We start from the raw sequence: 13,720 nt of genomic DNA on the forward strand, positions 1-13,720 counted from the left end.
CCTCTGACAACCTGACAACAGGGGCTGGGAAGAGGATGTAAATGGGAACTGGACCTCGTGTCCTTTTCCGGAGAGTATGACAGGCCGAGAGGCAGAGTGAAGTGGGCGGAAGTTGGTGTGTCTGAGATGCAGATACAGTACAGGTATTTTGGCGTGCGAATCTCGGCAGTGGAGCGGGGGCTAGAAAGCCCAGGAAAAGATGGTGGTATCTAAACCAGCCTATGCGCCCGGCAACCGCACCTCCCCATTCCGGTCCTTACCTAGTCCCCTGGAAAGCCCTGCCCCAGGTACATGACTCCGCCCCTCCAACCCAGTCACCAGATCTGCTAATGAATGATTCATGTTCTGGACTTTGAAAGCTGAGGCTTGAAAACCTTTCAGCTCCAGGATCACATCTAACCCCTCCTCCGCTAAACTCAAGAAGCAAAGATGGGCGCGTGGAACAGGGATGCTGGGGAGAACAACAGGTCTCGGCATGGAAAAGACAGGAAATGAAATACAAAATGGGTGTTAATGAGCTGCTGTTTTATTGTTTTTGAGTCTGTACAGAGGCAGCAGTCCTTAGGTGGGGACCGTGACATTCAATACTCCCTTCCCCACAGCACACATCCTTCCAGCCTCAGCTTCCAAATTGCCTTCTGTTGGCTGCAACTGTGGAAATAGTGAAGCTAGCATGAGCAGTCAGCCTGGAGCAGACAGCTATGGACTTGCTAACAAGGGGACTGCTAACTGTAGAAGGCCCAGCGGCTGTGACCCACCCCCCACCCCTGACCTACCACCCCACCCCGCACCTCAGTGTCGTGTGGAATGAAGCATGTACTGTACTGAGGAAGCAGTCTAGGAAGAGCTGTGCCTCCAACAGTTTAACATCCCACGAGCTGCTTTTCACCCCACTCTTCCCTGAAGAGCCTCATTTTGTTCTTTAATGTCTCGAGGTATGGGAACAGCAGAATGTAGAGGGGAATGGTCAAAATGGGGAGAGAGAAGTCAGGTGATCTGGACCCCCTAACAGAAATGGAAAGGGGTAGCAGGTGCTGGCTGGGTAACAGGAAGACTCTCACCACCTGCAGCACAAAAGCAGGTATCCACTGGATGCAAAGGGTACAGAGAGGCAAGGAGCTATATCCCATTTTTCCACTTTCGGATCCCTGCTCTGGTTACAGGTTTGTGGCAGGAGCATGGCCTGCTGGGAGGGGTAGCTGGAGGAGGAAGGTGGAGTGACTCACAGGATGAATCACAGATCCAGTTATAAACACAGAAAGAGGCCAAGGTCCTTCCCACCCCACTCCTTAGGCAGCTTCCATCATTTCTGCTGCCCCCCACCCACGTAGCCAACAGAGGGAGGGGGTGTATGAATTCTACATGGAAGCATGAAAGTATTTTGTTAATCAGTTTAAGCCCAGGAGGCAACATACCCTAACCCTGGTAACTGCAACATATTTAAAATGAGACCGAGTGCCTGTATGACTTATTGAAACTGCAGTTGAGATGGAGGGAAAGAAGAAAATTGTAAGAATTTGGGGTACATGTTTCCAGGCCAGAAAATGGCTTTTAATTCTGTCCTTTCACCAATGGCTCTATGGCTGTGTACTGCTTCCTTGGGAAAAAGAGGACAGAGTCCAGTCAGGTGTCTGAGTAAACTCATAGACAATCATTTCCCAAATGCTCCTTTATTGAAAGAAAAAGTGTCTGGAACCTTGAACGTGCGACTGAAAGGAAGAATGCCAAGAGCCAGGTCTCAGAGAGCTGGCTCCATTCTCTGGGCTCAGGATAATTTCCCAAGTGTACAATATGAAGTCACAGTAATTTTTGCTTTATTGGTCTGTGAACTTTGAAAATCTATGGCGAGGGAAGGTACTTCTATTTTAAGGCACAGCATGGAGTGTTAACACCATCCCTCAGTGTTAAGAGATCGCGTCTTAAAAACTGAAGATATAATTTATACCACTTAAAAAAGGAAGTATGGGAAAAATCTTCCGATTCTCAATTGAGCCAGCATGAGTTAAGGGACGGGAGGCTGGTGTTCACTCTGTGGCGTTTGCTAGGAGTTGAGCATGTACAGAGAATGTAGGAGGGAGAGCGCAACCATGTTAAGTGGAAAGGAGAAAAATAAGAACCCTGAAGACCCCCTCTCTATTAAAACTTCAGTAGGGTCCAAGATACCCTGGATTAACAAGAGTAATTGCACTTAAATGTAAGACTGAGAGATGAGGCATACCTCATCTAGGGACACAGGGGTCGCCGACCCCCCCAATGGCTCTCCTTAAGGGAGGCTTTACTCACTTGAATGCTCCCCACCACAGTAATTCAATGGGCTTGCCTATTCCAAAACAACAAACAAACAAACAAAACCCAAGACAATCTTAGTCTGTTTTGTTTCCCAGACATTATTCCTTACCTCTATCCTATTCAACCCCTCTTTGACCCCAAAAAATACAAGAAAAAAATTCACTCTCCCTTATTTAAAAAAAAAAAAAAAAAAAATCTGTTCTGTGCAAGTCCCTCATCCTCCTAATGGAGACTTTTGCTGTTGTTGTTGTTGCCTTAACAGTCACTCTGTCAATTAGAACTAATTTAAAAGGCCTAAGACCCATTTTCCACATGATCTTAGAACGCTCTTCCCTTTCCCTGGAACTTTTTATTTTTTTTCTTTGAAAAAACAAACAGAATTAAGATTTTTGTACCATATAAATAAAAACAAACATGATACAAGGTTTCTGTTTCTCTTCATTTGTCCCCAGTTTTTAAAAACAGGAGTGTTAAATACAATCTAGTAACAGAGCAAGTTCACACACAGCAGCCCAGTGGAGAGCAACTTCCCTGGTTTTTCTCTCGAGGGAACCCCTGCCAGGCTGTTTCCATTCCTACCCCCTAGGCAGGCATCCCCGGACGTGGGAGGAGGATGAGTAGTGCACACCGGTGTCTGCAGTGTCAGGGAGGCAGGGGCTCGGCTGGCGAAGGACTCACCCGTGTCTTTCAAACTTCAAAAACTGGGACAAGTTTAAGGTGATGAGAAAAAGGCACAAGGCATTCATTCACCACAGCACTGGGAGAAAAACTGAGAGTGCTTAAACCCCACAAATCAAGATAAACACTATCTTGATGGGATATTTTTAAAAAATTAAAACTGTGGGAAAGTTAACACATCAAAATTTAAATAGACAGGCTTTGTCCCCGCAGTTGCTCAACTAAGGGCTCTTCTTCCACCTTGATGCCATTCCTGTTACGGCCTAAGATTTTGGTGTTTTGTTCAATTTGGGTTTTATATCATGTTTATATACTGAATTTTTTTTCTTTAAAGTATAGTTTGTTGTAATCCCAGCACTTGGAACACTTGAAGCCAGAGGGTCATACAATTGAGGCCAGCCTGGGCTACAGAATAGAATCCTATCTAAAACCACAACACTCTCAATTTCTGAGTGGAGTGTTACATTATGCACCTGCCAGAAATGCTTGTCTTACAGAGGTTCCAACCTCAAGAAAGCTCAAGATCCCAACACTCAGAAGACTGAGGCAGGAGGGTTGCTATGAGTTGGAGCCTAGCCTGGCCTATATAGCAAGTACCAGGCTGTCCAGCGAGGGCTACACAAAAAAGAAACAGACAAAAAAAAAGTCTAAAAATGACTGAAAATTATTAAATCAACAGATTGGCAGATTTGGAAGTGACTTTCAAATTTATGAAGGGAGAAAAAACTTCCTCAAGTAATTCCATAAAGAAGTTTTGACAAGCTTCGATACCAAGGAGGAGTGTGACCACTTACCTGACTAGGCAAAAGAAACATGCAGACAGGAGTCCCAACACAAACACAAACACACACACACACACACACACACACGCACACACAGAGCCATTTGTTACTTAGATCAAATGCAGGGATTATATTCCATTAGTGGGTAATGACATACCTCAGGAGATAAATCAAAGCACAGAAACAGCCCCAGCTAACACTCTGGACATGTAAGCACACTCACACTCGTCTTCATATGCATCCACAAGTGTACAGAATTGCATAGATGATTTTTTCACCAGAAAAAAAAAAAATAAGGAGAAAGGACAACTGGTGCAGGAATAGTCTTCTGGTTTAAAGCTCTTAGAAATGGCTCTGGTCCAGACTTGTGCTTTGTGCAAATTGCAAGGGAGCTCTCACTGCCGGGTCCTTGCCCACCCCTCTGGAGAATAGGGCTGGCTCAGGAAAAGGGAGAAATCCAAAGGCAGGGACGAACCTGTGGCCTGTGGCTATAGTTCACTAAAATATATTTCTCTAGCTACCTTTATAAATGGCCCCTAGCCCCCTTCCCATGCTTCAACACCAGTCCTAATATAAAAAATAATTCTTCTTACAAAGTATTTTTATTATTTTAATAAACTAACCACAGATTTAAGGTCAGCTATGGCTTAACAAAAGAAGCCAGGATGTTAATTAAGTTCATTCTCCAGAAGCAGACAGGAAGAAAAAAAATCACTTAGATGGGGATGGGGAATAATTAATTTTTAATTTTTTTTTGTCAGGGTCATGTTTCTTTTTCTTTAAAAAAATTAGTCAATAAAATAAGTTGCTTTCTATGGAAACGCAGCAGCTAAGGATAGAGTGCTCTAGATAGGTTTTTGGTATTGTTTCAAACAGTCTGGCCGAACATCTGGCCTTCCTCCACCCATTCTCAGGTGCACTCAAACCCACGTGTAGTTATTGCTAAGTAGTTAAAAAATAGATCACTCTGCAACCATTCATCTGAAGAAAATTCCACATACAAGGCTGCTCTTATCACTCTTCTCTTTCCCAAAGGGAATTTGCTTTTAAAATAAAAAAAAATACTTTTTTTTTTTTTTTAAATCACAACTTCTTAACTTAGCTGAGCTTAGTCCTCAAAAATGTTGAGGAGAAGATGAGGCAGCAGGCAGTCTCCCCTGAACTAGAATGGATGACAGGTGACTATCTATAAGAACATAAACTCACTGGGAAAGAATCCCCCTTAAATTCCTCCTTTGCTATTTCCATTCACTGGGATTTAAACTCCCCTTTTTGTCTAATCAGGCCAAACACACACATTACTGCCTTGATCTTTAAGGAAAAAGAACTTATCCAACCCTAATATCTACCTAATTCAAACCAAAATCAATGTGTTTAGTGCCTCAGCATCACTCTAGACTCGCAGCTACAAAACCATGTGCTTTTCTCTATCGGCAATGAACTTTGGTCTGTTTTTTCCTTAACTGACTGAGAACCTTCTTTCCAGGTTCCTCCCCCTCGATGTCCACCCACCTCCCACCCACATACCCCAAGTATTCCCCTACTTTCCCTTGGGCCCTGGGATTGGGATACACGAGGCTGAGATAGAGTCTCCCCCTTCTCCCTTGCAGTCTCAGGTCAAGCCTGCAGAGGAGCAGCACTGCCCTCGAGGTAGTGCTAGCCCTGGCCTGCTCTTGCCAGCCTGCCAGCACTCCAGCTCCTACAAACATGTCTGCACTTGCCCCATCAACACAGGGGCTGGGTCTTGATGAGCCAGAGTTGGGCTTCACTTTGTTTGTTTAGCCCCTCTCCCCGCTAAGGCTCTGCCCATTCAGAACCTGTGGGCTAGCAGCTCCCCACCGGGCTCCCGTTCCCGCCTCCTCAGTTCTTCCCTGTAACAGCAAGAGCAGAAGTTGTTTGTCTCAGGGTGTCCATAGAAGCTGCAGTTCGGCTGTTTGCATTTGGTCTGGGTTGGAAGTTCCCGCGGAGCTCCAGCCCATCCATCTGGCTCCGGGGGCTCTCTGTAGCCATTACTATAGGAATCAGCCACACGAAACTGGGGTGGTAACAAGGACCCCCTGTGAATTCCATCTTTGCCTGGCTCCAGAGATGGGACACTGTCCTGGTGGGAGTAGGGTCGCCCAGGAGGGTACTGTCTGGGGATGGTGGCATATGGTGGAAGGCCCCCTACACACGGACCCCCTGCCAACTGCCTCCGGGGCTCCTGGCAGTGGACTCCACCCCCAGAAGGTCGAGGGATAGTAAAGCCCCCAGGGTAACCAGCAGAAAAGGCCATTGCCTTGGACTCTGCTGGGGAGTCACTGGATTGGTCCTCCCCACCATCTGGCTCTGGCTTTTTGGCTGGAGGAGGACCACTAACTAACCCTCCATTCATGATCTTCCTCTCAGCCTCCTTCTGCTTCTGCTCCGCCAGGAATCTCTCCTCCGCATCTGCAAGGTAGCGCTGGATCATCTCCTCCTGATATTGGTGTCGGTGGCCCATCTTCAGAGTTCCAACAAAAATAAATTTGCCCTCCCCTTGCATTGCGATCCTCATAATGCTCAGGCTTTGCATCACCTCCTGGCTATACTTGCTCCCTCCATTGCCAAGAGACTCAGATGAGGGCTTCTCAGATGCAGGCCCATCCCCAGCTGCCTCCTCTTTGCCACCCTTCCAGCTCTTCAGTGAGTTCTTCTTCTTCTTCTCTAGTGTCTCCGTACCACTAATCGCAGACCCACTTCCCAGCCCCCCAGGCTTGGGGCCCTTGCTATGCATCAGGCCCCCCATGTTCTTCTTAAGCTTGCTGCCCAAGGTTTTGCCAAAGCTGCCCAGTTTGTTAGCCACAGAATCTGCTCTCTTCTTGTCCTTCTCCCGGTCACGCTTTGACTTTTCCTTCCGCCTGCTGCCCTCATTGCCAGTAGAACTGCTGCCAACTGACTCCTTGTCTGATTCCCCAGACTCAGGAGTGGACCTGGGCTCATCTCCTGCTGAGGCGGTGGGGGACTCAGGCTGGGCCAAAGGAGCCTATGAGAAAGAACAGAATTGACAGTTACCTCACTGGGCTAGTATGGGGAAGCTCCCACAGACATGGAACCTATCTAACAGCTTACAGAGCTCCCTATAGCCCTGCCATAGGGGTTTGTCACACAGAAAAAGGTGGTATCCTAGTCAATGTTTTTGTCACCTTGACATAAGTTAGGGTCATCTGGGAAGGAGCGCAACAGCTGCCTTCATCATGCTGGCAAGTAGGCAAGTCTGTGGAACATTTTCTTGATTAGAGATTGATGTGGGAGGGCCCAGCCCATTGTGGGCGGTGCTACTTCTGGATGAATGGTCCTGGGTTTTGTAAGAAAGGAGAGCAGGCTAGTAAGCAGCCTTCCTCCATGGTCTCTGCTTCAGTTCCTGCCTCTGACTTCTTGCCTTGGCTTCTTCACTCAGTGATGGAGTGGTATCAGAACATGTACACCAAATAAACCCTTTCCTCTCCAGGTTGCTTTCGGTCCTGGTCTTAGCACAGCAATAGGAAGCAGACTAGGACAAGGGGCAAGTGCACATGAACTCCATCTGTGGAGTGACTATCTAGCACCAGAGAAGGGCTACCAATCACTCAATAGGCCACTGTCCCTCTGTGGCTTCAGCCAGCTGTGTCATGGGCCAAGGAAAGACATCTAACTTTCCCTCACTCACTGCAGTCCAAAGGAGTACTAAGGAGATCCAAAAGGGAGCCTGAGGGCTGGAGAGATGGCTCAGAGGTTAAGAGCACCGGCTGTTCTTTTAAAGGTCCTAAGTTCAATTCCCAGCAACCACATGGTGGCTCATAACCATCAATGAGATCTGGTGCCCTCTTCTGACCTCCTGGCTTACTGTATAAAAAATAAACCTTAAAAGAAAAGAAAGAGAGAAAGAAAAGAGAGAGAGAGAAAGGGAGCCTGAGCGCCTCACAGCAATGAAGCACAATACACGGCCTCTGGGTATCTATCCATCTATCCATCTATCTGTCTGAGGCAGGGTTTTGGTACATAATAATCCAGGGCAGCCTAAAACTTATAATCCTCCTGCTTTAGTTTCCTAAAATACTAAGACTACAGGTGTCTGCTAATTTGCCTGGCTGGAAAAGTATTTTTGCAGATACCAGAATGTTCTTTCTGTACAAATCTGTCTATGTCAAATTTTATTCAGAATTAATCTCAAAGAAATGCTAGCCACAAGCACCCAAACCTTAGCACTGCTTTTACACATTTTATACTCCAGAGTCCTTCATCTTTGCTCCTGAACTCATGACCAGAAACTCTGGTATTCTTTCTGGTGCCCAAAACAGATCTATCCAGACAGTGAGGGGCAAAGACACAGAAATGACAATCTTAAGTTAAAAAAAAAAAAAAAGTTTCTTAAGCAACGTAGTTTGGTTTTAGAAAGCAGAGCCTGGGTCTAGGAAAGTTGCTCAGTGGTGGAGCACTTGCCTAACATGGAGGTTCTGGGTTCAATCTCCATGAGAGCCAAATAAAAACATTAAACAAAGTAAACACAGAGTGTGAGTGGAGAAGGGTGGGCATAGGGGACAGTCGGGAAAGTCAGGGTGCATCTGACATCATCATAAGCTGACTGGAGCACATTCTCCTTGCTCAGGCTGTCACCGACAGCGAGAACACACAAGGACTCCACGTGGGAGCGGCCTTCACCTGTGCGTCAGAAGACAGTGGGATCCACTTCACACTCATATAGCTGTGCAGCAGATGTAACTTCACCTCCAGGGACAGGATTATGCTGTGAAAGGAGAAAAAAACAAACAGCTGTTACTTCAAAGGCAAGCAGTCCTCTGGAAAGAACTCAACAGTGTCCAGAGACCAGATATCAAACAGCAGCCATTATTACTGCTGTGACATCATTTAGCACTTCCTGACATTAGGTGAGGACTATAGCTTTTAGTCTTCTTCTTTTTTTTTTTTTTGAAGAAAGGGACTCTGGTATGGCCCTGAACTTGCAGTGATCCCACTAAGTACTAGACTTTGAAACCAAACCCTCTCAGCCAGCTCCCAAAGTTGCAGAGGCCCAAAGAGGAAGCAATGGGTAAAAGGTAAGGGCCAGGTGCTTACATCCACTGTCTCTCAGGTGTGGAGGGAGGGGGGAGGGGTTACTAAACAGACCATGTTTGAGTGGTGAGAAAAAAAAAATGCACTGCTATCTAAATGCTCGAAAGGTGAAATTTAAAGGCAGAGTATTTTTGGTCACTTATTTAAAACTCCTCTGACTTCAGCTTAGAATCAAATAGGATTTGGTTGTCTTGCTTTTCTAATCACTGTTTGGGGATTCTGGGATGTATCAGGCAGGAACATCCACCCTGCTCTACAAAAAGAAGCCAAAACACCTGCAAGACCCCAGTGTCTAGATGCCTGGTCTGCCTTCCGCCTCCACTTCCCCAGCCTACATCAAGGATGTGGCTGTTCTAGCACAGAGCCAAGAAAACGTGTGGGTACACAGCACTACACAGGGAAGAGGTATCAGCTCTTGTATATAGAGAAGGCTCAGCTGGGCTCACCTGGCCAATCGCACATTGTCACTGTCATCTTTGCCCCACTCCCAGCCCTTTCCTGGGTCCACAGCAAAGTGCAGGGGCAACAGCTTCTGCTCTGAGTCTGTGAGCGGGATCACAGCTGGGGAGGGAAAAAGACACAGTCAGGAAGTCTTCTTGAGAAGGAAAGAAGGCAAATGCGTGCACATTGACTTCACTGAACTCGCATGCGGGTGTGCGACTAAATGCAGCCCATCCATGCCTGCACTTGGGAGTGAATTATATTAGCTGCCAATAGGCTGCTTCTCCTTACCAGCCAGGACACAATTTACCTATTAATCTCTCGGACTCCCTGCCAGTGCACAAAAACCTGCTCTCCACAAAGACAAATGCAGATTTACAACAGTGATGGAGACACTTTTTTCACCAAACCACCCTCTCTCTTTAAAGTTAAAAACTCTTGGTAATATTGTATAGCTTGGTTTAAAAAAAAAAAACAAAAAACTGGCACTGTCTGGACTTTTATGTTCCCCAGTTTCTTTCTCCTTCTAAGCTATCATCTCCACTTTTGGATGAAAACAATGCAGAGCAAAACCAGACATAGACACTGGACCCAGCACCTTGTTCCTTGGCACTGTCCTTCTGCTCCATTGACACAAGCGCAGAAAAGTGGGCCTGATCATAGGCGAGCACCAGAGGAGAACGGTGACACTGGCTGGCCGGAACCTCCAATGGGAGATAGATCCCTCCAAACGGAATAGGGGCAAATGCTGTAGGAAACCACGAAGGTTATTATTACTAAGGCTAGGTCCTTGCTGAGTTCAGTCTCTCTACCTTAAATTTCTTTAAGATTTATTTTTATTATTTTAAGTCATGGGTATTCATGGGTGTTTGTGTGGGGCATGCACATGGGTGCATGAATGACAGGTCCCCTGCAGATAGTTACAGACAGCTGTGAGCTGTCCAATGTGGGCTAGGAATTAAACCTGGGTCCCTGCAAGAGCAGTTCAAGCTCCTAACTGCTGAGACACCTCTCTAGCCCCTTAATCCACTTTTTGATTGAGCATCCCATCCCAATTAATCCCAACAGCTTTCACTTGAATCTCTGGAGAGTTTCACTGTTTTCATGTATAGCCCCACCCCAAGGCTCTGCATACAGGAAGTTCTTTAGGGAAAATGACAGGACTGATCAGCTGACTCACCTTCCCCTCCAGAGTCCCTCAGCATGGTGTCTGCCACGACTACTATGGGCCTCTTGAGCACATGAGCAAGGACGAAGACATGGAATTCCTCCAGGCTCTCATAGACCGGCTCCTCTGAACTCTCCACTCTACAGTTGTCAGAGAAGAGAGTGGAGGAGGAAGGGAGAAGGAAAAAACATAACAGGAGTCCTGAGAGCAGATCCAAAGCGAGGGAAAAGATGGCCCCCCAGGTTCTCTAACCCAAGACCTCCATGACAATAGGTCACTCTGTACTACAGGGTATTATTACACTAAATATTATACTAAATTACACTAAATCCATGGAACCAATCACCCATCTTCAACAGTTACAAATACATGACCAATTACATTTTACCTATATCTCAATCTAATTCCTATTTCTTTCCACTTCTACTGTTGATTATTTTGAAGTAAACTCTATTATTCTATCTATCTATCTATCTATCTATCTACCTATCTTTCAGTTCCTATGTACAAAAAGAACTCCTTTTGGAAGCTGGAGAAATAGCACAGTAATGAAGAGCACAGACTATTCTTCCAAAGGACCAGAGTTTAATTCCCAGCATCCACACAGCAGCTTCCATCTATAAGTCTAGTTCCAGGGAATCTGACATCCGCTTTTGGACTTTGCTGACAATGCACACATGGTAGTACACAGAGAGCGGTGCATGCGCATGTGTACACACACACACCTAAATAAATTCTAAAAGGGCTCCTTTAAAGACAACCAACCAACCAACCACAACACCATTAGAATCACACCTAAAAGTGAAAATATGTAGAGACTGTTCATTTTCCCAGTCTTTTTATCAATGCCCACAATTCTCTTCAGTGTGCTTGTTATGTAAATCTCCTGCTCCTTTTCAGTTCCCTTGTAATGTATTTACTGAAGATGCTGGAAGTTTCCCAAAGTCTATTAAGGACCCAAGCTTGGTCCCTTCACTAGAACCAAGAGAAGCTTAGCATGGCACACAAGCAAGGGCTTGCCTCCCGAAACCATGGCTCTGCACAGCCTTCTCCAGAGACACACTGTGTGCCACTCACCTCTGCACCCTTGCCATGGCTTTTCTCTCTCCAATACCTGCTCAGCACAGAGCTCTAGATTTGGGACTGAAGATCCCGGAGTGAGGACTCCACAAAGATGATCCCTGCTACTCCACTGAGGCACACTTACCCACCACCACTGGCTCCATTGGTACCTAGATGCATTCTGGGTTCACTCGAGGCAAGCTTGATCAATTCGTTCCATTCCTTCTGCCACTCATCTTCAGTATACACCAGTCCTGACTGTGAAAGATACCAGGTAGTCATGAAGACACAGTGGGTAACCAGAGGCTAAGTTCTAAAAGACAAAGCCCATCCAAACTCTGCCCCCACACCCACTGTCTATTCTCTTAGCATTTGGTTCATACTTGCACTAAATCAATTTTTTTTTCTCTTTTTTCAGAGTCAAGATCCATAAAATAGGTTGGTTGGTTGGTTGTGAGATAGGGTCTCACTTTGCAGCCCTAGTGTCCTAGAGACCAGGCTGGCCTAGAACTCTCAGAGACTGGCCTCCTCTGCCTCTCAAGTGCTGGGATTAAGACATGTGACACCATACCCCACCTTGTTTCTGAGACAGAATGTGATGCACAGCAGACTGCCACTGAATTAGCTATGGAGAGAAGCTGGTTCTATAATTCTGATCCTCCTGCACCTATCTCCCAAGTTCTGAGATTAAAGGCACATGCCTTCATGTCTAGCAAACTCACGTTTCTTAGTCTTCTGTTCCTCTTGGACTTAGTGCAATATGGGCTCTTTATGCTGTTGCCCTGTCCACACAGGCACTTCCCCTGCCTGGCTGAACTGACTGACTCAGGAGTCTGGCTCTCCTCTTGTGGCCCTCTGTCATCTATTCTCCTCTTTAAAACACTGATCTCACACCCACACCACTGCTTTCTCCTACTCTCTGGACTCTCCTCCACAGAGCTGGGGCTTGGGAACACTTTGTTGTCCTTGGGTGATGTCTTTAACAGGCTGCAATCGTATCTACTCCATCTATGTGGTCACGACTCTAGAACTGACCTACTCAGGCCCCAAATCCCTTTTAACTTCACATATCCAGCTGTTTACTAAAAACTGCCACCTACCCACAGTGACTCTAAATTCTTGTTTTAGAATTTAAAATTAAACTGTCTCTTCACACACTCGTTCTTCTTCCTATATCCCTACCTCAGTTAGTGAGCAACATCGACTCCCACCCAAACACCTACACTAAACACCAGAGAATTGTCTGAGACGTCTTTTCGCTTGCTCTCTCCAAACCTGGATGCCTTTGTCAACAATTACTGAGCATGAAGTGCAATGCAGCTCTCTCTGGTTTTACTGAACTCTTATTGGGCTACTGTATTTTTCCCTCAGCAATCAAAATCTGATGGTTTGTTTCCTGGTAACAGTCATTTTAAGACTCTTCGCTGCCCACGGTATACAACCCACGTCCTCCCCCACCTCTTCCCCACTTCCTCCCCCAATCAGCAGTTGTTCCTGACTGGCACTACCTCACACTCTGCTCTTTTACCATAAATTATTTCTACTGCCTGCAATGACCACTGTCTATGCTCCTAGTAAACAATTCCACATCTTTAATACCAAAACGCTCTCCTCTGAGGAGTCTTCACTCGCCCTCCCCTCCTCTGAATCTCTCTTTGAACCTGCTCTACAGAACTCTCTTACAGAAACCATATCTGAGTCAGGTATAATGGCACACACCTTGGCATGCAAGAGGCAGAACAGGCAGACCCCTGTGAGATCCAGGCCTCCCAAGAAACCACACATCTATTTTGCTCTATGTCTTTGGAGGCCAATTTTATCCTACTGCTCTACAAGAAGAGCAACATGGCCCCGTGCCTATTATGTGATCAATAATCAATAAATTTTTAAGGGATAGTGTATACCAATACAAATAATTTTCTTTGTCTTCTTACTTTTTTAGTCAAGGTCTCAAACCAGTCTGGCCTTAAACTAACAGTAATCCTCCTGACAGATGTGCCTCCATAGCCAGCCAAATAACTTTAAAATATCTTGTCCTTAGAGTTGGGGATGCAGCTTAGGTGGTTGAGTACTTGCCTAGGCTGCAGGAAGCCCTGATTTGACCTGTAGCATCAGATAAACTGGTGGTAGAGTCCAATGATCATGGATAATCCTAGCACTCAGGTAAAGGCAGGAAGATGAGAAGTTTATGCTCATCCTCAGCTACACAGTAAGCTGGAGGCCAGACTGG

General features: G+C 46.0%; 1 protein-coding gene across 2 annotated transcripts in view; it reads right to left on the reverse strand.

The window, feature by feature from the left end:
- Positions 1–504: 504 nt before the first annotated feature.
- Otud7b (OTU deubiquitinase 7B) overlaps positions 505–13,720 on the reverse strand; it is a 59,656-nt gene continuing 46,440 nt past the window's right edge. For both annotated transcript variants that reach the window (XM_021650538.2, XM_021650537.2), the window contains 6 exons: positions 11,636–11,748; positions 10,441–10,568; positions 9,859–10,008; positions 9,266–9,380; positions 8,409–8,493; positions 505–6,753 (listed from right to left, as the gene is read on the reverse strand). In XM_021650538.2, coding sequence (XP_021506213.1) covers positions 5,560–6,753; positions 8,409–8,493; positions 9,266–9,380; positions 9,859–10,008; positions 10,441–10,568; positions 11,636–11,748 — 1,785 coding nt within the window. In that variant the 3' untranslated portion in view covers positions 505–5,559. The remainder of the gene's footprint in view (positions 6,754–8,408; positions 8,494–9,265; positions 9,381–9,858; positions 10,009–10,440; positions 10,569–11,635; positions 11,749–13,720) is intronic.

This window comes from Meriones unguiculatus, chromosome 10, assembly GCF_030254825.1.
Source record: "Meriones unguiculatus strain TT.TT164.6M chromosome 10, Bangor_MerUng_6.1, whole genome shotgun sequence".
Taxonomy (NCBI): Eukaryota; Metazoa; Chordata; class Mammalia; order Rodentia; family Muridae; genus Meriones; species Meriones unguiculatus.